This window comes from Helicoverpa zea, chromosome 11 (genome assembly GCF_022581195.2).
Source record: "Helicoverpa zea isolate HzStark_Cry1AcR chromosome 11, ilHelZeax1.1, whole genome shotgun sequence".
NCBI lineage: Eukaryota > Metazoa > Arthropoda > Insecta > Lepidoptera > Noctuidae > Helicoverpa > Helicoverpa zea.
Window position 1 is genome coordinate 2,516,363 of NC_061462.1, and position 25,581 is coordinate 2,541,943.

Consider the following 25,581-nt stretch of genomic DNA (forward strand, 5'->3'; position numbering starts at 1 on the left):
CTAAATCTTTTCGCTAAGTTCCTTACTTTATCGAAGTTTGAATATATTTTCTGAGGTATAATATCGTGGCTTGGAAAGACGATCTTTCTGCACCGTAATAATTCAGTCACAAGTTTCGCAGAATATATGATTAAAAATTCTTGTATGATCGAATTCACTATTGATATTGGATAGCTGCAATGCCTGCTGCATATTTAATATTTAAAGTGCGGCCGTAGCTGCTTCCGCTATCGAAGAGTGTTCGAGGACTCCAATTATTTCCTGCATATTTCAAAATTGGCAGATGTTATGAAGTGCCAATTGTGATTTGCAAGTCAATCACTTTAGACAACCTCTATAAATACGTTATGAATTGGATGTCATTGCACGTCGTTATTTCAACGAAGCCTTTTGCTGAAAATATTTTCCTGCATGTTCATAACGATGTACATATAGGTATGTTCACTTAACTCCTAAGTACACCTAAATTCGATCGCGTGCGCAAGCGCAGGCCCTAATAGAAAATAAAGCCATAACGTAACATTACGGGCCATAAAGCATTCGCAAACCCTCAGAACGACAAGGAAACAACGCAGAACCAAGCATCGTATGTTCCACGGCTATTACGCGTAACATTGTCTACATGGTGTTATGTTTACCTTACATTGTCGAGACAATAATATACAAGTGGCGATTTTCTATAGCGAGCGAGCCAAGGTCACCCGCCACGTGCGATCGTCCATTGTATTGTGTGAACAGAGTTGCTTGATTTAAATTATTCTACTCTTTTCTGTACATTGCATGTTTGATGTCGACATAAATAATTTCCTCGAAAATTGGCCTTTGGGATAATTATTTTGGTCATGTGAATACATAATGAAGTGGTCTAGCAATTTGTTTGCGAAAGGAAATGCCATATTTGAACGTCCATGAACGGTTATTTAATTAGTGTACAATATTCTTAATTTGTTGGTTTTGCAATGTACGATTAAAGTTAAGGGCAGTTGACCAAGTTGGATGACGTAAAATCGATTTACATTACATTTTCCTCCTACACTATTCATACCTCAACATTTCTACATCCGAGCCCAATTTTTACGGCGTCCTCTAAATCCTAAAAGGTCAGAGAGCGGATCCTAAGTTGGCAATAAATATAAGTTAGTGTATCCGCAGTAGCGTCACATAATGTCAGTATAACAAAGCTGTGCCTTGTAGCAAGTGTCGCAACGGCAATAAAACTGTAATAATGTCCGCGCAGAAACAGTAATGCGCCGTAATAACGCGTGATATGTGAAGTTGCGTAAACAAATAACTGAATGTACGATAACATTGCCAGATTTATGAGATCAACTCGAATTTGTGCTCCAGATTCGTGGATTACGAGATGTGTGAGCAATCTGCATTGGATGTAGTTGCTACAATTGTATTGCTAGAACATTCTATCATTAATCTTCTTACAAGTTTTCAGTTCAGTTTAGATTGTAAATTACATAAGCCTACCTACCATAAAACAATTTAATAAAAAGTTTAATCTTTTACATATTGTTCTGTGGTCACATGTAGATTGCAACAACCATAACGAAATATTTTTACTTCTAAGCCAGCGAATATGATATTTACGTTTAGGTACAAAAATTGTAGATAAGCGTAGACCGTGCACGCAAATGTAAAATAAAACCTAGAAACTGGTGTTCACACTTCAAATACTGCAATTTAATATTTTGCAAAAAATAACTATAGCGATTCATAACAAGCGCTAAAGAGTATGATTGACAGTTTCTCGAGGATACATAGAGGTTAAATTTTAAATATGCAAAGAGTGGACTGTAATATCTGTAGTTAGACGGCAGTGACACCTGATAAATCGCCCGTCTTAAAACAAAAACGCTTCCAGAACGAGCGCAGTATTGAATTACATCTACGTATTGCGTTGGCTGCGGTTGCCAAATTTATTACGAAAAAAAAAGAAGCGTATGCTGTATGAAGTTTCCTGGAATAATTAACAACAGTGTTGAGACAATCGAATATATCAGTAAGTTGACGTGCAACAAACACGTGTTACAAATGCAATTTTCGCAGTTTCATGTAAGAGCAATAACCATAAAAATGTTAAAGCAAACATTCGTGACATTGACCAAGACGTCCTTGTGAGCGTTCTATACTGTTCAAATGTTTAACAAATGGCTTCATATCAAACGTTTTGAATACACGTAACAAAACAAGATATAATAAGTACCTATAAAAGATTGTTTTTCAGAATCATTGTGTAAAAGTTTTAATCTTCACGTTGTGTAATAGGTTTTCCTGGTCATAAAAAGTCTATCATGTACGCGAATCAACTGTATTTGAATATGAGATTAAAATAAGAGTGAAGAGACTAAACCAAACCAGATAGAACTATTAAAGTAGCTTTCTCTTTATTCAAATAATGATCTGGTCAATCAGCATCGCAATTCAAGTGATTACCTAACGTTTCTGCCGGTCGAGTTTAGTTAACACTTCGCACCCAAACGTGTCCGTTGCAAACGAGAGCACAATGGTACATGCGTAACCGACTGCCAGCTGTTGTACCACAATAGAGAGTAGCTTTGGAGTTACGCAAACACCTCTACTTTGTTTACAAACTATGTTTTGAATTTTCTTTTGCCAGCCTCTTAAGTATCGATAGTTTCCTTATTGTGTTGCTTGTAGCTATGATTCATGACAATCAAAGCTTTGTAACGAAACGCGGTCAATACTTTTTCATTTTTTCTCTTTTACATTGTTGCATAATGTAAATGGCTTCTGCGTGCCTACATTTCCAAATGATGCAATTGGCTGTATTAAAATAAATCGCTAACAACATCATCCTCCGAGCCTTTTCCCAATCATGTTGGGGTCGGCTTCCAGTCTAACCGGATTCAGCTGAGTACCAGTGCTTTACAAGAAGCGACTGCCTATCTGACCTCCTCAACCCAGTTACTCGGGCAACCCGATACCCCTTGGTTAGACTGGTGTCAGACTTACTGGCTTCTGACTACCCGTAACGACTGCCAAGGATGTTCAATGACAGCCGGGACCTACAGTTTAACGTGCCATCCGAAACACAGTCCATGGTGTCTTAAGATATACTAAATAAATAAATAAATAAATCGCTAACAACAAACTGTTGAAATGAGCGTTAAAGTACACGTGTATAACTAACCAGTATATCGAAACACATATCAAATTGAAATAAAACAACCACTTTTACATCAGGACATGGTAATTTATTGTACAAAAATAGTGTGCGAGCGTGAACTCATGCCTCACAACATACACAAACAAATATTAAACCTAGATTTTATGTATAAAATGCATTCACTCAGTATGTTAGACATAGCCTATTTTTGTTTATAATATAGTGAGGAGTATCGTTGAGTTTTACAACCACGTATGCCACGCCCCATATAAATCCCAACACAACAACAGACTAGGGCGTGTTTGTTTACTCGATACAGACGAGAACATTACAGCACATTAAATATCAGACGTAATAACAAGTGCAGCTATCTAATCCGATTACTTATCGTTTGTAGTCAAAGCAACACTAGACGTATCGTCACGTAATTAAGAAGCTATTGCTCCCTTCCTTTTCGATAAAAAGTTTACATACTATGAAGAAAGCCCAACTTCAAGGTGTTCGGTTATAGTTTAACGCACAAATAATTAAGGCACAGATAAATAACCCAATCCCTGAATGTACGCATTAAAACTGAATTTAAAGAAGATAAGGCGTTGTAATAACTCCTCGTCTTCGCCCGAGTCTGTCGTAGAGATAAAAAAAGTGAAGCAAAAACCAATTTATCATGTCGTCCCACGCACGCGCCGAGCAATATAAGCAAACATACTTACATAAAAATAAAAACGTAAAACATAGAAACAGCCCGTAGAGTGTAAAACCCAACGATAGAGACTGCGTACAACTGTACGGTCCATGAATAACTTAGTTATATTCACATTATCTACATTATTATGGAACTTTATCTGGCATCACCTACTCCGCTGTACCCTTGCATAAACAAAAAGACAGACAAACATGCGGAAAAGGAAGAATTCTATTCGCCGGTAAGCCATGGATTTTACGATACTTTTTACAACTTACATATTAAATGATAATACTATCACGTTATTCATTTATTTCATGACAGATAATAAAATGTTACGATAGGTAGTTTTATTTGGACCTTGACAATGTCGTGCCGTAAATAAAAATATTAAGTGGTAACTGAAGCACTGTCGCAAAAGCAATCCATTTAGAATTATATATCCAACTAACTTATAGCGCATTTTCAGGCACGATACGGAAAAAGTTTAGTCTTTACATAATTATATCGGAAAAATCTTAATCAGATTAAGAACTAGTATAAAAAGTGTACATCATGACACGTTGTCTATAGCACACCTGTGATGTAACTATGAGAAACGAACGCGGTATTAACACACTTTAGTAACTTAAAGTCACGTAACTGCAGGAAATAATAGTAATTTCAACACTAACAAAGATTTGCGATCGCGGCGATGAAACGTCATGTAAAGTGCAAATAATGATAAAGATGATGAGCTGTGTTGACGATAATGACTTCAATGACTATGATAATGATACTTTCGTGAATTTTATGGTCGGACGTGATGGATGCAATGGTCAAACGTGCTCATCGCTTACGATATTATAATAACTCTAATAGCTAACAGTCGCTTCATCGTTCGGACGTGACGAATGCTTGTTTTATAAAGGCTTAATTAGAAATACTGATAAGCACATTAAGATCGATAGATTTTTAGATAAGAGCTCGACTGCCGGTTTTCGAGTCCGCTTTTGTGTGGTGGACTGAATATTCATGTTAAGCATAATAGCTGGAGAGAGTCAAGACTTAGGTGGAATGAAAAAAGTCATTAGTGGTATGAAACGGTGTGCGCGCGCACGAGGCGCCACCCGGAACGGCGCGCGCGGTGAAAACCGCGGGAAACCGCAATAGTGAGCGCGCAGCCGCAGCGCGAGAACCGTGTCAGTAGTGTGAAACGCTAATTGCACACGGCGAGTTATGGCGCGCCCGGCCTGCAACATCGCTGCACTCGCTCGTTTCACAAAATTGCAATTGATTTATAATATATCATATATTGCTATCTTGACTGCGTGCACAACTTCGACAGAAACATTTCTGAACCACGTTCAGTTACTAACTGTACGTGAATCCACCGATCATACATTTACTCGACATGGACGCCTACTGGCAAACTTACAATAACCCATTCATTTTAATTTCAGACTTTCAACGTTGATGAACACATTTGACTTTTCCGCCTAACAAAACAGTAATAAACGGCGAATAATAAACTTCAACGTGTAACCAGATAAAGTCCCCCGTCAGTTTCCTACGCTATTGTTATCAATAAATTAATTATAGAATCTACAGGAAACCGATTCGGAGATCTCAATTTTAGTGGGCCTTGGATAGTGAGACGTTCCGTGCATGCCTCGCTGAGACAATTTGAGTCCAGCTCAAATGGCGAGCGTAGAGCCACCTGGACTGCTCGACAACACTAAAGTTCCACTTAACATATCGCGCTACTCGAACACGAGTACCTCAGGCAGTTACTAAGGCTAAATCACAAATGTTGCGCGAGGGCTCGCCAGCTACGAATGCCGATGAACACCCCGTCTCAGACACATCCTCACTGTTTTTGCCATCTGGTTTAACACTAGCGTCAACTCTGTTGTTGTTATTCACCGCACTATTCACTTTAAGATCTTTGCCCGCGATACATCTGTTCACAGCACTTTCACTTTTATCAGCGAAGAAGGAACGACGGTTGGAGTTCGTAGCCGGGGGCGAGGTCGAAAACAACTTGATTTCCAGGTCACGGTGGCCGTTCATCGAGGTGACGATTTCGGAGGAAATGTCTAGTGCGAGGGGCGACCGAGGTTCCGGCGAGCTAGCCCTTCTCGTTGGTGGGAACAATGAATAAAGATTAGGGGCGGAATATGTTTCGCTTGTATTAATCTCTCGTCGTTCCGGAACCCGCGATGAAGGATCGCTCCAGCTACGTCGTAAAGTCGTATCAACTCCTCTCTTACCCAAAGGGCCAACTACTTTCATAGATTCTTCCAATTTCGTAGGTGCGAAATCACCACAAGAATTTTCATCCAGCAAATCCGCGATTGAATCTGCATCCCAAATTTGCCCCACAGGATCACACAGACGACACTGACATGAACTAACTGCAGATTCCGCAGGTGAAGCAGCCTCAGCCAGGCCAAAACGGGTCGCTTCTAACGCCTCACCTAATGCTGAAACTCGGTACGTTTCCGGTACTGGTTCTGGGTACTCTAACACTTTTACATCCAAACGATAAGGCAAAGACATTTCCCGACAGTAAGTATCCTCATATATTCCATGTGAAGACGTTAAGCCCGACACCGCACAATGATCAACATCACCGAGATCCAAAGCAGCCGTGGTTAAATCATGCGGTACGATATTATTAGGTTTTCTATCCTTTTTACGTCGTTTTCGTGGTTTGATAATCCTTGGCAACATAGTCTCTGAGTTGGTCGAGCCGGAACTTTCATCACTCGCGACACTGACCGCATCCGTGTTGTTGTTGCGTCCGCCTCGCGTGGAACGCGCTTGCTGCTGTTGATTGCGCGGCCTGTTTCCCTCAGGTGCATCACACCGGTCTCTAGTGACATGCTCCGCTTGTGCAAGTGGCCGATGGTTGCGCTGCTCCGGTGCAGTGGTGTACTTTCGTCGGTCGTGCCTGTTTTGTATGATGAGGGGTGCTCCTTGTGCGTGCATAGCTAACTTGGACACTGGTGTGTTCCGGGCCTGCGGTGGTGCACGCCCCGCCATCGATATGAGCGGGGCGCCGAGCCATGCATTCGGATGTGGTACGCCATAGGGCGGATAGTAGGGCGGCGGGAAACCCGGTGCGGTGGCAGCATACTGGGGGCGAGCGGGTTCGCGGCGCCCTAAGGCGGCGCGCTCGCCCGGACTCATCACGCTAAAGGGGGCGTTTAACCCATATTCATGAAAGTACGTTTCACTGTCACGGTAAAAGTCCGAGTTGCAACGCGATGTCGTAATCGTACACTAACATCTGAGGCGAGTAGCGGAATGCGCGCGTGCTATCGCCGCGACTGTCGGCAGAATACTGGAGTGAATGAGTGCGGTGCGAGCCGGCGGCGGGCGCGAGTGTTGAGTGGGAGCGCCGCTGACTCGACGAGCCACGCGCCTATCGTTTGTGGCGTCGATGCACCGGAAAACTTTACAACCCTAATCGCTTTACAATTAAACCGCTCGACATTGTTTACTTTCCTTGCGGTGTTCGGAAAAAAGAAACTTTTGATTGTTAATTTAAATGTTAACGAAGCAGATAAAACTATAGCTGCGTTTAGCAGTAACTGGGTTTTTTGTTTTCATTAATTTGTGTTATGTATTTATTTTATAGCACGAGTGTAAAGTAAAAATTTACGGTTTTTATGTAAAAATTGCAACTGCGGCGTATTGTTATAAAATCACGTTTATGTAATGAAATAAATCTCTGTAAGAGTACTTACCGCTTTCCCCGGACAGTTTAAGGGGCAGCGTTATCTTACCTGTAACAATAAAACAACGACTATTAAAGTGAAACACCGACACATAAGGAACTTAGGGTGTCCTTAAAGTGGCATTATAAGTTTTACGCTTTAATGATAAAGCACCTTAGTTAAATTCGTTTATAGGGTAGTAAATTGTTTCGAAAAGTGGTTTAACTGAATGGGTGTTTAATGTAACACTTTCTTGCTCGGGTGACAATGTGTCAAATAAAATAAATTCAACAGCAATATGGACTAATAAAAAATGTGATACAGATACTTAAAAAAATCGTTTCTGTTTTTGCCGTATTTTGGGTTTGGTAAATGAGTGGGTTTAGTAGTGCATTTGTCGTAAAATCTTAGTTTACCTATAGTTTAGTAGTCCTTCGAGCTTATTAATAAAGCTATGCAGATGCAAAAAAATATATTATAATTTTGACAATCTTAAAATAATCTAACACATTCGAGTCACGATTTTTCTACAACATTTTTACAAACATAGACTGCTGTTTTATTTGTTATCATAACTCATAAATTGATATAGGTTTCTATTGAATTACTTTAACCATTCTTTTATAACATGAGCTTTTAAAAAAACTCTATTCAAAACCTACAATAGTCATACTACGTCAATAAGAAGGTTTTAAGTTATTATCCTCTTTGTCATGCCCGTGACGTGTCCATCGACCTCTGAAGCCTCGGCGCTTGTGCCAGAGGACCGGTGAAAGTGAACAGCATGAGTCAGACCTCTCTCTCGATAAACGTCAGCTTTGTGCATATTATCGTGTGTATCTTACGTACTATTGTGTACTTAACTGATATCATAAATGCTTTTCATAAATGCTCAAATAAAATGATGGCCTTATTGGATGTTTAAATCTAGGAAGCTATAGAGAGAGTAAATAAGCCCAAAAATAATTTCACTTTCCAAAACTACCGAAGAAGCACGCAAATTATGAAAACTAAATTCAAATTAACAAACTCAATCAAAACAGAAGTCGTTAAAACACTTTATATACACACTTAGCACGCGATAGTACCATTGTACAATATGCAGATATACATATGAAAGTAAGTATACTTAGCATAATCATACAACAAGAAGTTTCATCGAGGCGAATAATGAAAGTTAGGTGAATCAAACGCTTACACTATACATCGTGTAATTGTCGTAAACAATTGTTTAATATTTCGTAAGCTTTATTGACGATAACATCTTCGAGAGTGTACCCTCGTAAAGAATATATGCTGATTTGTTACTATTAGCAGATAAAGCGCTTCAGGCCAAGCTAAATTGTTGATACAATGTGGTCATAGAGCAAGAAGCCTCGCAGCTTCGAAACATCAATAACAAGAGTTTCTTTTATTTGGTTTCTACAACAGTGTTGCAGCGGCCGCTGAATTAGATTTAATTTTATAACGCCGACTATTGCTTCGATTAAGATACCCATTTATTAATAGCCTGCTTTATAAAAAGCGAGATAACTAAGAAGACTTTTCTTATACCATTTGCTTAATAATGTAGAAACTAAAGTCTCAAAATTAGACGTGCCTTTTTAGATTTAATCTTCAGTAAAAGATCTCAACTTTTACAATATTCATTTATTTTGAAAGTTCTTGTGAAAAACAGCTGAAGGTAACTGTTCTGTCAGCTGATCCTATTTGTTAAGGTCTAGTGAGTCGGACAAAGAGGTCAAATATAGAAAGAGTCTAACATATCATTTTAATACTGTGTTTGTCATTGTCACAGGAACAAAAACGCGTAAAAAAAGTCAGATATCACGCAAATGTCGACCCTACCTTGGAGGGTTGAAATGAAATAAAAAATTTAACATTGTTGATTTGGTGTATTTTTAACGTATGTATTAAAAGGGGCGAGTCGACTATCCGTGTGGGTCACGTAAACAATTTGATAAAGAATGATATTATTGTTCATGTTAGTTTAAAGGGGTTGACATGGAAGGACGCCAAGCTAGTAAAGTCATTGGATTATATGTTTACGTTTAAAGGGAGAATATAATACCCCTGCAAAGCAACTGATTTTCGTCTACAACTTTATCCTCACGTATTTTAAAATCATCGGGCATGATTGCTAAACTTTTTACTCGCTTTCCATAAATGACTTTATCTGGGCGCCAAGTCGCGTGCAATAAACTTTGGCTCGTATTCACATATGTGGAGAGACAATAATGGCGTGCAGTTCATGTCACGTAACATCGCGGTGCATCGTTCAGATCGTTCACGGCGGATCAGAGAAAGTGTTCAGATTCATTGACCCTTGCCGTCGCGTGCTTAGACAAAATCAATTTACCATCCACTCTCGCTCTCGAATAGATGCGTTAACCGTGTAACACTGTCGTTATTACGTGTTACGCTTGTTACGAGAGCAACGCTGATTATATCTCTAAGGGAAAGTTATTGGCTGTGTATCAAACAGGTCTGTGCGCTACCCCGAAGGCGTCATCATATTTTGATGGTATGCACGCTTTCTCCTTAGCCGGATGAGCTCACTATCATGTTGCAGTAATTAGAAAAGCCGACGCGTATAATCTCCTGTAGCGACACAATAAGCTACCAGGCTCTAGTGTTGCTTCATCAATATAGCTAGCGTTTAGCCACTAATTGCGTAACTCACTAATAATGTGTCTGAAGTTGGAACCCCCTCGTTTTTCAAAGCTGCTTAAGTTCGAAGTAGATTAAGGGTTTGTTGTGTTTGGGTAGTAAAGGTTGATCACTAGGCAATTTGTTTTATTGTTTCTTTCATTTATAAGTTCCATTACAGTGACACTCTGGTGAAAAGCGTTTATTTACTCCAGCGGTGAAGAGAAATCGAAACCACGTGAAATGTTTATTTCTTCAGTGTAAAAACATTATTTAGTATAGCTAGAAATTAACTGGTCGTGTTAATTTCTAGCTATACTAAAAGGCCACAAACCACAAAAGCTTTTTCGGCTTCCGTTCGATAACAAAACATTGTCGTACGCTAAAACTATTTGTTTTGCAGATAACACGAAGCCGATGACTTTTAAAGGTGTTAAATAATTCTTCGACACCCATTTAGCAACAGCGAAAAAAAAAAGTATTACCAACCATTACATTCGAAAGTCAGCAAATGTTTTATTTGCAGGTTAATTATCACCATTGCCGGATACACTTTCCATTTCCACTCCTTTCAATTTTTATCAACAGAAATTGTTTTGTATTTCCTTCGGTGTTTAATATTAATGTTAACACACAACTCAACCATGGATTACAAGCATAGGTATATTAAAGTTTTTTTAATCTTGAATTAACTTTACACTGTCCGTTGAGCTATAGCTAATCAATTATATAAAACAAGGCTGGTACATAGGTACGTTGGAAATGATAAACATAATTCAATTTTCCAATGGCGTCCACGCTGTATTAAGGCTAATTCAAGGCCAGTTACACACACTACACAAATCGATGGATTTGTTATTTTGTCACGCGTACTATATCCACAGGCTGTCGCGACAAGCTAATCGAAGAGTAGACAGCCTTAATATGTTTAAGGGAAGCCAGACCAATTTGTACACCAAAAAAAGAAGGCCATGAACTCAAGCATAAAAGACGGAGTGCCTTTTTACCGTAAAGGGAGTTTGTCACTGTCAAAAAAACTTACATTAAACTTGTTTCGTTCTGTACTTACTCCAAAATTTAAATTTACAATTGGCCCACATTTGCATTTAGCACTTTTTAAGAGTCATTTGCGCGAGCGCATGTCTTCCGGTGAATGTTCACGTAATTGCGCTTCCGTCAGTTGCAGCAAGCGGCGCCGGCGCAAGTGTTCGGCCGTTTGCTCGATAACTGCCTATTGTTTACGCTAATCATCGATGTGTTAATTGCTATTTTAAATGGCCACTCCACATTATGCGTCATTTGTTAGTAGAGCGCAACACGACGTGTAACTGGTTAGCAAAGTGCAACGGAACCATTAAAGTGACAACATTATCTGTGAAACTGAACGCTATGTACTTTATTTACATTATTTATTTCGAACCGGTATGCAACTAATGCAACGTTTAAATGTACAATCTACTGGGATAGTATTTTGCAAAACAAAATGAGAGTCGTAACAAAAACAAAACAATGCCTAGATGTGGCTGCGTTGTATCGAGGCCTAATGCGATTTTGATTGGCGCTGCTCAATGCCTGCACTTTCACTAACGCGTGAAGCGTTTACGTTATGGTTTCTTTAGTCTATATCTTTTACATTCACTAAACCACGTGTTTTGCGTTTATTGTCTGTAATACGAGTTCTCGATTGAAAATCACGACGTGAATCGCATATATCTGAAACTAGCGCACTATTGAATCGATTACACACTTTCTCTACTTTTTATAGTTAACCGATGAAAATCGTAATGTCCTTCTATTTCAACCGAGACTATTATTTTACATTGCCATTTCGTAGCTATGAAAATCAGCCAGCAGCTGCGGAAAAAGTACTGTAAATCTTCATAACGGTTTAAGTCCAGTTTTAGGGTTTATTGCAAAAGTAGTGTCTAGGCGAACACTGTATAATGGATGATCAGGCCAAAGAAATTGTAACTTAATACAAAGTTATGCGTTTTCGCGGCACGAGCTCACTTTACGAGGCAATAAACCATGACGTGTCGAGCCTCTATGACTGAGCAATATTAAGAACTATGTTCAACCTCATTTGTATTCCACTCAACCATAAATCGGAAGATTGTTGTATCCAAGTATCTGCACAGATGTCATTACGAACAGATCTATGGCACTAACTCGGGGTTTGACTATTAAGTATTAAGATCGTTGAATTTCAATACTAAATTCAAGTCATCACTTCTTATGTATAATAATGTAAGGGCTTTGAAAGCAAATCGCTTGAAATGCGAGTCTCGTAATAAAAGAAGATTGTTTGCGTCAAAAATATCGTAAATAAACAAAGTTATTCCAAATGCTTTGTTCGGTTAAATAGAGTTATTCAAACAACAATTTACTCATACTGTGTCACCTACCAAACTTCACGTTTTTAAAAACCAAAATTGTATTATATTGTACCTACTTATTTTTCAAGGGTAACAATTAATTATACAAAATACATCAATAATTATTTGCCAGATGATAAATTACGCAGTTATCGAAGGTATCTAATATATGCAAACATGATTTCCCATAGAAAACGTTACTATCATTACTTTTAAGGTTAGCGGGACAAGTTGTTGGACTTGAGTAAGTAAATAATAAACACGGCGCTAGCTAGAAAACATTTGTCATTCGACAAGCAACAATTCTTAACCTTCTTGGCCTTGTCAATAATTATTCAATCAAAGAAAAAAACAAACAATCAATTGAACGATTACAAAGGAATGAACCTCGATGTGCTGTCCATTGTACGTAAAGCCGGTCCTAGAGTCTTCCATCTTCGGAAAATGCTGCTACAGGCAAATGAGCGAGGGTCATGACGTCATAAAACAATTTCAATTTACTTAAAGACATAATGGCAACGGGATTCTAACTTCCCAGCAGGCTGCACTGCACTTTATATATTTAAATCGACTACTTTATGTTTCATTTGGCAACCTACCAGAAATATATGGCACTCGCAAAACGCTCCGACCATAACGTTTCAAGTTTTTTTTACCATTCGCAAAGATAACGCTAACGGGTTGCCGTTGAAAAACGTGGTAGGGGAACGAAATGTAAGGGACGATACAGTACATATCGACCTTCAGACTTCACGAGGACAAGGGCGTTTCGCCCTTGCACTTCACCCAACGTCCGCCCTCTGAAGTTTCCCGGCTGCGGCGGCGTGAGGTTTAATCAGTCGGCTGTTTATAGATTTGTGGCAATAACGAAGTTATCATAGTCCGAGTTTGTGGCAGGAAAGTTGGTGTTTAGGGACGAGGGAAGGGTACATCCGCGACCTCCAGACTTGCGCCCCGAGTCCCGACAAGGGCGCCACCGTGCCCTTGCATTGCGCCCAATGTCCGCCCTCTGACGTAGAGTAGCGCCACGTAACTCAACCGGCTATTTAACGAGTCATTAACTCATTTGTTCGGTGCGATGGCGCCTAATCAACCGGTCCACGTTTGCATTTTAATTTATTTTATTCAGGTGATTAAATAAACTATTTAGAAAGTAAAGAACTAAATATATACTATGGTCTTTCAACCTTCTTGATGTTCTAGCTAGAAAGTCAAGTAACGTGAAGGAAGTGAGAGTGACAATAGATAAAATCTAGATTTTTTGCTGCCCTCAAACAATAAAGAAAACTGGATTACAGTAGTGTTTATACACCAACCAAAAAGCTAGTTTCCAGACAGGCTAAGTTATTTCTAGTATACTTTTGCTGAATAGTAATAGTACTGCATACAAATATGTAGTTAAACTGGACTAAAGCTGGCTGCAGTTTCTTCAGTTCAAAACTATTTTTAATGTGAAAGTACATACATGAGTCATACAAAATCGATTTTAAATTACGGCTGAAGAAAATATACGACGAATTACACTGAACGGAAAATATAACAACCAAGTAATATTAGATCCGTCTTCTTTGTCATCTTGTATCTAATCCCGAAACAATATAATTCTCGAACAATCCCCTTCGTGCAGAAACTGGATAAAATTTACAATTTGTCTTCAAGCGTTCGTCCCTTATCCAGTGTAATATCAAAATTTATTATCTCTAATAGGCTCTTTCGCAGGCTTTTTGTTAAAGTTAAAAACCAGACGCATTTAAATTTCAGACTCTCATTTTCATTCAGAAATTTATCAATTTTTCACGGGAATTTATTTTGAAAAGGCGTATTATCCATTTTAATCCCCTGTTCAATTGAGCACCTGACGTCATTAATATTCAATTGGCTGTTTGACCTCGTTGGGGTGGCAACAGCTCTTGAACAAGTACGCAAATCTAAGTTTGGCTCGAATGTTATCAGAAAGTGTGTAATTGAGCCTATGCTAATATACCTAGATAGGAAATTTTATCAGTCATTAATTTCAAATGCAACGGTTGTTATTAGAAAGAGTTGTGTCGCTTATGTGATTCAATATTTCCCTTCTATAATATTGCATTGGTTTCCTTCAAAAGTTACAGAGATGTAAATTAGGAGAACCCTGGTGATTCATTTTGTGCACTGATTACTAAGAATTTGAAGAAATACCACACTTATTCGACCGTTATTCAAAGGTATGAATTAGGGAAGTTCCTCAAATATATGACGACACCTTCGAAATATGTCAAAGCGTCAAACATGATACCGCGAGCTCAGGAATTTTAACGTTCTATGATTAAACAAAAACAGCTAAGAAAGTCTTCGAAGAAAAAACCATCTATACCTTCATATTTTGCAGTTTTTCCTTCAAACAAAACGACGTGTGTCCGTAATAATCTGCCGGATAAGTTTGCAGAAGTTTAAAAGTTAGTTAGTTAAACTAATTTATATTTCTGGCCGGTGTCTGTAACTACGTGAGCAGTATACTAATGTCCGCTGATTACACCCGATCGTCAAAAAGCAATAAAGTTTGGGCAAAAATCGTTGTGGCGAAGCTGAACGTTCGTAAGTGCGAAACTAACGAGCTCGGTCGTGAGTCGTGATGAACGTATACATTTGATAAATTAAGCATGAGGATATCGTACGAAGAGAGGATATTAATTCATTTGTTAAAATTACTTCCTTTCATAAAAAAATGCTTGTGTGGGAAGTCCGATAAAAGTGTCTGTTGTTATGAATGAACTAGCAGCTAGCAGTATTTTGTAGCTACATCGCTGTAAACAAAGAAACGACATAATCCCTAGAGCGTCGTCTCTTTTGTGTAAGCCGACATACCATGTTTACTGCGACCCCATTATAACCTCGCATAAACCTACAAACGCCAACTGTAAATGAAATGTCATGAAAATAATTTTCCAGCTAATGTTGTATTGTCAAACAACATTTCTCCCACGAGACTGCTAAATAATAAGAAATAATTGCTAACCGACATTCAACACTATACTGATATTTTCTAAAATATAATGATACGATACCACTATTATTTCTTATTGTTTAACAACACGAGTGAGAATTAATTAAAATATTCTGTGAAAGCGATGAAATACCGTCCACTTCAGTAGCCTTTGAATTCAATTCAATAGACGTTTTGAAAACGTGATGTGTTATGTATCTTAACATAAAGGTGCTGCATTCAATAGAACCTCCAACTCCTAACAAAAGACGTTCGTGTATAGTCTAACAAATGACTATAAACATTATTCAAGAGTCATTACAAGAGCTTGAAAAGCCAGAATACTATTACACAAGCAACGTAATTTAGTTAACAAAGTCCACACAAAAACGGCATCACCGAACGTATCCTCAACAATACGGAGGAGGTAACATTTCGCAACGTCTCACCATAGCCGGGTGCTCTTGCGCAAATCGGTGTGACGTCAGCGCGTTTGGTTCCGGCTTCACTTTCGCGAAACACTTTCACCGGTCGGACGGGCCGTGGCGCCGGCGGACGCGACGTGTGGCGGTGTCGGCCTCAAGCCACCCGGCCCATTGTCATTCCGAGCGTGACTATCGATGACCGGCTCAAAATCAACACCATTATTTATTCGAAAAACACTATTCACGATGTTACATGTGTCAGTTCAACAGGATTTACTCGTTAAATGCGTATTGAAAAGTTCCATTTATCCTTCGAGTGACTTGATACTGATGGATAAATGTTATTGCAAGGTTGCAGAGGAAACAAAAGGAATACAAACGTAATTATTATAATCGGTGTTCGGTATGTAAAATGTACAAAAATACATAAAGGCAAGCTTATAAACAACAACAAACAAAACACGGAACATGCAATTGTCGGTTGTTATTTAGCATTTACGAGTTCTGTGAAACATCAGATATTTCCTTAGACACACAAAAAGTAGTGTCTAACTTAGGACATTTGTCTACGATTACATCGTTACTGTAAAAGGAACTGGCACTATTGGGCTCTCTAATTTGGAAGCCCGCGAAAGGCGAATTTCACCTTACTCGTGCGCGTGAGCAATACATAAGATATCATTACGTAACAGAGAAGTCGAATTTGTTTAGCTATTTTGATCACGTAGAGCATTAACTGTGCTATCATTTTTTGTTCCACATTTATTACGTGTAACATCAATGTATTTCTATCTACTGTAATTCGTTTACCGTGGATCGTTATTAGCATTTTATTGATGTTTACGAATCAGAAAGTTAGACATCAAGAATCATAAAAAACTACAATTACGAGTTGTTGATTTTTACTACGTGAATAAACAATAAAAATTGAGAGAAACGTTTCGAATTACAATATGCTAAGCGCTATAAAAAGTAAGAACGTGAAACAGATACAAATGAGGCAATTTCTCTTTACAAAAATAGTCACTTTCAATGTCGTTTCAATATGACACGAACAGACGAAATAAATTCGTGACAAAGCAATCAGTCTTATAACCGATTTGTCCGATAGACGTCCACTTTCTTAAATATTTTTCTAGTGTGACAAGAATTGAGAGAATTTGGTAAAAGTAGATTTGTCAGCGAATAAAATATAATCAAAGAGAAAATAAACATGAATACCGAGTGTACTTCAGCAACGTTATTTTATTTTTGACGTATTTATCTACGGATTAAGAGCTTAAGAACTTTGCTCTGCTTGATGAACACCAGATCCAAAAGTCAGACGAAAAGTCACAAGTAAAATAAATAACATTAGTATCCGAGTAAATAATGATAGCAATTAAGAACTTAGTCCATCAGAATGAAGGTTAGCAACAGCAACATGACAGTTAAAGAGTAGCCATTTAAAAGATCGATCAAATGGAAGGAAAAAGTCGAAAACGCAACATCACGAACCGAAAATAAATGGCCAGAATTAGAAACCGCGCATCACTTTCGGTGTCAGCAATATGACAAGGCAGTTACTTTTCGAAAGAACATAATCTACTGTAGAAATAAATGCCATATCGATGAATAGAGGTGAAGTCGTTTTAGTGAGAACATGTGAAAATCCGTCGGACTGTTAAATGATGAATACAATATTTACTATAATAGTTACTTGTACACAATGCAATAGTGTGTGGCTATTCAGGAATCTTGGTGCATCGGACTAATATTATATTTATGTAGATATCGAAGGAATTTACTGACATGGTAACAAAAATTGGGCAAGGACGGAAAAGGGACCTCAAAGATCTTTGAATCTCTGGACTCATACGGCAATTCTGCCTATTGAACTTATTTTATCCAACGCAACCGCATGCAATAATAATTAAGATCATATCCGCAAGCGGCAAGTCTTTCAAAGTAAAAGACGACACATAAAGCAAATGGGGTATCGCACACACATGAACGCACCCATCTTTCGAGCACATCTTTCTAGTACACGGACATAAAGTCATACATATGACCGCCTCACCCCGATACTTGTAAGACCAACAATTAATATTATCGCAGTCAACGTCTTCTCACACTTTCTAGCTCCATTGTGCCTCATTGAGACAATCGCATCTCTTTATTAAACTGTCGTGCACTGATGAAATCGCGACTGTATTATTTCTTATAGAAATGTGTAATCTAGATGTTGCACTTTCTTTTGCGTGCGTTAAAAATATATCAACGCCTACAGCATGAAACTTCCTGTTATCGATGTTCTTGATATCACAATAAGGTTTTTAATAGTTTACACCTCTTTTGGCGCCCGTTTTCACATGCAAATTGTTATTTTTCTTATTCCTCTTTCTTGCCTAAGAAACATGATGCTATTGTGTTTGTACGTACAATTATCAGTACCTAACAAAGTCTATTGCTCTTAGTTGTGTGTTTATTTAATTTAAACTCATATTTCCTTAATTAGCAATGTTTATCATGCTTCCTATTTATTAGCAAATATGAGGAAAGATGTTTAATTAGTTCAAACAACGACATAGTTTTGGCATTTTTTATTGTTTTCATTGCATTATTTAGTTTTCAACCAGCTTCCTTATTTTTTGTGCGTAATATATGAGAATTAAATTAATATAATGGAGATGCACTTATCTATTTCAACATTGAGTCAGTATTTTTCAAAATCCTAGAACATAACATCTCAGAGCATAGCCCCCAGTCTAGACGCGTATCTAATTCCATCAGCAAATAAGATGATTAGTGTTCCATCCAAAATTAGAGTTTTATTTGTCTTCCAAAATCTGACTTCATAATGCGAGCAACTCTAAATGGCCATGGAACAATAAAAACTATGGAGCCGTGAATCATTATCATGACAGGTCTTGGAAAACAATTTATTTTTTATTAAATATTATATTTAGACTGACAATAAAAATAATTAATATTTGTCATAAACTTATAAATCAACTCAACGGATTATGCTATTCTCAACAACATGATAAGTGGTTATTGCATCTTTTGTAAATATTTTGTGTGTTTGTGACCTAAGTTATACCGTTTTGGTTGAGCATATAAATTATTATACCGGCTTAAGGCGACGAATTGGTCAACAATAATTCCATAACCGGCACGCGCATCTAAGGCGCCAAAAGGGGTCGGAGCGTCTGAGCGGGGCGAGGATAACAATACGCGCGCTAGCTTATAACTAAAAGTCGTAAGCGACAAAATGGTTTTGTAATTTTATTATTTAGAAATGATAATTTAATAAAAATTCCTTCTACAATTTTAAAGAGTATGTATATACTCAACTACTAAAAAAGTTAAGAGGCTTAAATCGGTCCCGTTTGCCCATAATATGTGAATCTCTTTTTAAAAAGAGGTATGTTTGATATATTTTTCTCTGTTATAAAAGTTACCTAATCATGTTTCTACGTCTAACAAAATAAGTTTTATATCATGAACTTTCAGGTAACCAAGTTGTATTTTGATCCGTTTTGTATTTACTGAGAAAAATTGAGATCCTTGGCGCCAAAAATTCCAATTCGTCCTCTTAACAAAATATAGCAAAAGTCAGAGGATATAATTTGCAGAGAATTTATTTAGGACCAAAATATTATAATTTATTTTCCTCTATCCTATTCCAAGTAAAGCAAGGCAGGTAGGTATTAAAGTAGAAACGTTTAAAATTCTAGACGCAATTTAATCTTACATCAAATTACATCTGTGTTTCATAATTCTCTGAATACATTTCCTGTTTCCATTAGAAAACATTACGCAATCTTAATTTAATCCAACTTTCTCTAAGCAAAATCTTTGAAGAGAAACTTTTCGAAACGTGATTATCTTAACCTATCCCACTACAACAATGAGCATACCTTTCTAAAAACTAGAGCAAAATAAGAAACGCCATGAACTTTACGTCCGCGTGACAACCTCCTCAAAAGATGTTCAAAACCACAAAAGAAGGGGTAAAGAAAAAACTGCGTTAAAAACGCGGCATCACGGTGACCTTTCCACTTAAATTAACTTAACCCAGTAAGAATTTATGGCGACTTCAAGTCTCGAGGATGAAATCAAGTTTTAATTTAGCAACTAATTAGCACTGTTGCTAGCCGTCTGAATAACTTTCAACGCTACAGCTAGCGACATCTAACGTAGAAAGCTCGGACTAAAATACTGCTACAACAAACGCATAGATGGCGCTGACTGTAACGAAATCGAAAAGGTAAACAGATAATAAAGCGTAATACAATTTTCTGTTTACAATAATAGTAGATAGTATTTAAATATAGATAGGTGTTATCAGCAGTAATTATAAGTACGTATTTTAGAATAAACGTACAATGCTTACGGTGTATTAAATTGTATAGAGCAAACAACGATTACTATCCCCGGAGAGCGACCCGGGTCGTCCCTAGTTCGTACGGGGGTATGGCCTTATCTAATTTAAACGGCGTTTGTTTAGTTTTATCTAAAAGTGACATGAACCCTTATTTGCTCAGCTTTATCCTCTTTGGGACTTACGTGGGTATAAATCCAAGCAAATCAGTGTGTCTGTAAAAATCATGACACACATGTTTCAACTATTGTCACAGTAGATAATGAATAGTTTAAAGATAATTTCATTCGATTAGTGTTCGGAATCTTTATCATTCTCGTGATTCACTGAATCGATATTTAAAGAATCAAAATCAGTAGGAACCTTAGATAAAATTATTTGGGCATGATAGATTTACGATATGCTAAACTGTCATTATTATTGACTCTACCCCAAGAAAGATGAAAGGTTGCCAAATGTCCTCGTTATTTGAATTTCGTCTTTTATTACATTACATGTTAAATCTACATATTAACAAATAAAAATCGGAAATATTAAAACTATGTATGTATCAAAAAACTCATCCGCATCGCTATCAGCGGGGTTCATGCCCAAAAGGCTGGCTGCATTGCCACGCTGAATGGCAGTGCATATTCTTGACTATTTCGTCTTTTGTTTTATTATGAATATCCTCAGTTTTTCACGTGTAAAATCTACCTCTAAACATACCTTGCAAGTTATCCAGCATATACGTAAGCAGCTTCGCAGTACCGTTGTTGTCGTTGTATATCGAGAGCATTTCTTTACTGAGCGGGTTCCCTCCCAAGCCCAGGAGTTGAAGGTGGAACAGCTTGCCGAGCTCGTATGGAAGCACTCGGAGGTAATTGTTGTGAAGGTGCAGTTCTCTGGAAAGATTTGTGGTTGTTATTCGGGAACAAGATTAAAAGATTAAGAAATTATGAAATCAGACATTACTTTGAGGAAATGCATGATATTATTGAATGCTTGGAAATATTTGGTGTCCTTTGGGATCAACCCATTCATAAGTCAGCTTTGTTAGGACCAACAATAGAAGGTATAGTCGATGTGATATACTGCTGCTATTAACCAGGAGCGCAAACAAAGTTGCTGCTATCATTCCGAAAATACAAGCTGTTGATTTGCATCCGTGCCATATTCAAGGAGGTAATTATGCTAATGATTCTCGACCCAAATCAATAAAAAAATTGGTAATAATTTTTTTTCTTTAATTTTTTTTCTGAATTCCATAAATGTCATCTAGCCTTATTTAAACTTGGCGCGTATGTTACTGGCGTTAAAATCGTGCTGCACCCTCACACAAACGCAAACACAAAGCATACGCAACGATCACCCATAAATTTCATTCATAAAATTAGATTACTTCGGAAATACCACGACATTACAATGACAAAAAAAGCAGTGCATATTAGTTATTTCCCATCTACTGTAATTCCAATCGATTATTTACGTATTGTATGTCCTCCTCCTGAACTATGGCACAAATGCAAATCAACACCTTGTATAAATAGATTTACATCAGTTAAAATTAGGACCACTTATTTTTAAGATCACCCAAGAACTATCAAGCATAACAAATGGTAAAAACGACTAACATTTTCGACATGATTTAGCGAAACTACGGGTCAGGCCATTAGAGGCCTTTCAAAGCAATTGAATAAAGTGCATTCAAAACTACAGTCACCTACATCTGTATTTTAACGACTTCTCAAACGGCGCTTGTTCCCAAAAGTCCGTCAATTCCATTTTACTACCCCCTATTAGTTTGCACAGAAGATTCTAGCAATTTTACTCTTAATGTGTAATTTCCTTTATTTAAATGAAATTGGGTTCTTACAAAGCTAAGGTTTATTGTTTATTTGGGATGTCGAATTGTCTGCCGGACATGATCAACAGTTGGTTTCAATAACTTAACTATCTTTTGACTTACTGGAGATACAAATTGGAAATGACTTGTATGAGGCTGATGTAAATATACCATCTGATGTAGTAAGCAAAATAAAAGATAGATATGTTATTGAAATCCCCAGTAAAACATCTCTCTTCTGCAATTGTTTACAGGTAATTTTCCAGAAGCAATCAAACATTAAATGTCGTACACTTCTCATAAGAGGTGGTTTCAATATAATTGACCGCAATTAAGTACACACTGAGTACTGGTATTACTCTAATGCTGAAACGCTTAAATTAAAATACCTAACGTTAGTTTTACTAAGCTATGCCTAAGTGGAAGGTATTTAAGACTGATTGAATTGTTGTAAGGTAAGTTATGAAGCATTATAATATATTTTAGTCTAAGTTAGAGTATATTCTTATCGTATTTTTGTTTATTTATTCTGGAGTCGACGACTTTCAATAAGTTTTGTTTAATAATAAAACTAATGAATACAGGATGAATTAAACATTTTAGTGGTTCACGATAAATAACGAAGTAAAATTCCAAGTCGATAGCGATATTAATTTTAATAACAGCTATAAAATATAATAACTGAAACATTGTGATAGGTTAACTTTAGGGTTCAATGACACGCCAGAATTTAATTACTATAGGAAATAAAACACACATTTTTTTTCATTAATTATGAAATAATGACGTAGTTACATACATTGCTTCTAAATAAGCTGTGTTACAGGATAGATTTTGAGACAGAAATAAGTGACTGAGAGAAGAAACCGTTATACATTTTGAAACTGGGTTCAAAGGGCATAATTGATTTTAATTCTCTCGTAATTAAGAAGTTTTATCAACTGGATGTTATTTATTTACATCTGCCGTTTGAGTTTGAAAAAAAAAACTGTAACGCACTGTGTGGTTCATAAAAAATCTATTGCAGTAAGGTGCAATATGGTGCGTGTGCGCAGAATGTTGTGTCTGTTTTGGCTTTCGTGATATAACTCTGGAATTTAAAATGCATAACGTTTATTAAAGTTCATTTGGTCCTGTAGGTGGTTATAATATTATTGCAGTTACACATAATTTTCTTGTGAAATTTTAATTTAGGTAAATCATCGCTAATCGCTTTATCATTTCTCGCAGCAATGATGAATCAGCCCAAAGGCTATTCATAAATTAGACACTATCTTTCTGCTAGACTAGTGCAAACAATATTATCAGTCACTATAGAAAATGCTGTTATCTATGCGACAATCGTTGCTACGCAAAAAATGCTTCAGTATTTAAATTACTAATAAAAATGTAAACAGGCCTTCACAGTGTTTACAAATACGAGGCGATGGCAAAATACACGCGAGAGGTCAAAGACCTTGGATCTGTACATACGTTCAACTATACATACATAAATTATACTCACAACAAAGCTAAATGCAAATATATACGTGTTTTTATACTCATAAATATCATTATCGTTTGATAAAACTGAATGTATAAATAATAATTATAATCTTTTCAAAGAGGTTTGCGATTACATCAAGTCACATTGTGCTATCAATATGAACTCTTACTTGATAGATAACGAATAGAAAGTTTCCTTGACTTTATTGAAAAATATTATTATAATGGTTATGTAAATATTTTGAAAATAGACGTTGGTGTATTTGTTTAAGTTATTTACAGGAGTAAAGTAGCGAGAGTTTGAAGTTGACAGTAGACTTACTAATAGATACAAATGTGCTTGTTACTCAATCCATCAAGACGTGACCGTGACACGGACGCAATTTACATGATTGAATATGAAATAGGATTACTTTATCCCCATCGGTAAGGAGAATCTCTGACGATTACGATACTCCTTTTTATTCGTCCTCATGCGGATACCTACATATTTGTTCAAATAAAGATTGATATTATTGTCAATTACAAATGGAAAATCTGCTCTTCTTGGGAAGAAAATAATGGCGCAAATCCCTCCAAAAACACATCTGTCTGTAATTAATCACGGAGCCTGGTAACAATACCGTACCTAACTCCATTCGTATAAAGGATAGATAAGAGATTTAATTTTATTTTGTGCAATTCAATTGCGCCAGATTTACCAAACTTACTTATTAATTTCAGTTATTTACAATCATGGCACTGACGGTAATTGATGATCTTTTTGGGTCAACTTTGAATCTGGCGCAATTATACTAACAGATAACAAGCCGCAAAAACAAATAAATAAATCTAACATCCTTTTTGGTATAAAACGAAAATGAATGACAACCTACATAGAAGCCACCGAGCAGCTATTAAAAGCATGTTGCACCAAATTAGCATAAAGGTCGACAATTTACAAGTAACCGAGCACACACGTCGAACGTTTGAGATATCAAACGAGGTCGCCATTGCTCACTGATCGGAATTAATTCGTATTACATACGGACAATCTCTTCTTTGTGACCGTGAACGACAAATTAATTGGACAGAAGTTATCCCTTCAGGATCCTCCCGAGTCTTTGTTAATGACGTATTTGGAAGAAGACGGATTTGCTTGATAGTATCACCTCTTTTCTGTTCCGACTGCAAGCGGTACTTGGGTGACCGGTTTATCTATACAAAAATAATAAAGCAGGAGAGTTTGTTTTTTGCTTGAACGTAATAATCTCAGGAGCGATTTGAAAAAATCTATCAGTATTATATTATATAGCCCATTAATCGATGGAAGTTACAGGCTACTTTTTATCCGTCAATACTTAGTTCCCATGGAACGTGGTATGGTAATATACTCCTTAAATGCACTCGAAACATAAGCTACCTCTGTTTATGTCTTCTGTTAACAGCGACTTAATATGTTGTGTCATGTGTGAAACCACATTTCAAATCTGTTGGTTCTACCACAATGACGCAAGGGCGGGGCACGAATACGATGATAAAACATCCGCACGCGTAAAGTAAATCACGCAGATAAATCTTAGTGAAACTTCAGTGATATTGCTGAATGTTAGGTCAAAATGCACCTCATACAGTACGAAAGAGAAGCCACTCAATCCTATGCGAACTGCCACAGGAGCTTTGTAATCTCTTTCGATCTTCTTAAATAAAAGCAGCAATAAATAACCCGTCAGATAAAGTCCCGTCCCTTCAAGAACTTTAGTTTACCTTCAAATACGAGAAACTCGTGATGTAACTGATGAAGAAACCATGACCGAGGTACATACGGGCGCGATCGATCTAAGCAAAGAAAAACTTTCCATACACAATCTTTACTCAACAGTCATGAGGTTAAAGCCCTGATCGGCAAATTCGTTGCCCACATACTAATTATAGTAACAGTTTGATAGACTCCGCAATACATTTCACGAGAAAGAGGGAGACCGGA

General features: G+C 37.2%; 2 protein-coding genes across 2 annotated transcripts in view; both read right to left on the minus strand.

Annotated features, from left to right (window-relative positions):
* The window catches only part of LOC124634258 (CCR4-NOT transcription complex subunit 6), a 151,213-nt gene that overhangs the window by 112,537 nt on the left and 13,095 nt on the right, over window positions 1-25,581 (minus strand). Inside the window, exon 4 of the mRNA XM_047169725.1 lies at window positions 21,014-21,189. Coding sequence (XP_047025681.1) covers window positions 21,014-21,189 — 176 coding nt within the window. The remainder of the gene's footprint in view (window positions 1-21,013; window positions 21,190-25,581) is intronic.
* LOC124634259 lies at window positions 3,206-7,174 on the minus strand. The gene has a single exon (XM_047169726.1). The coding sequence runs from the start codon at window positions 6,996-6,998 to the stop codon at window positions 5,586-5,588; it is 1,413 nt and encodes a 470-aa protein (XP_047025682.1). The 5' UTR covers window positions 6,999-7,174; the 3' UTR covers window positions 3,206-5,585.

Coding starts and splice junctions, on each gene's coding strand:
- LOC124634259 (XM_047169726.1), bottom strand. CDS start 6,998: ATGAGTCCGGGCGAGCGCGCCGCCTTAGGGCGCCGCGAACCCGCTCGC.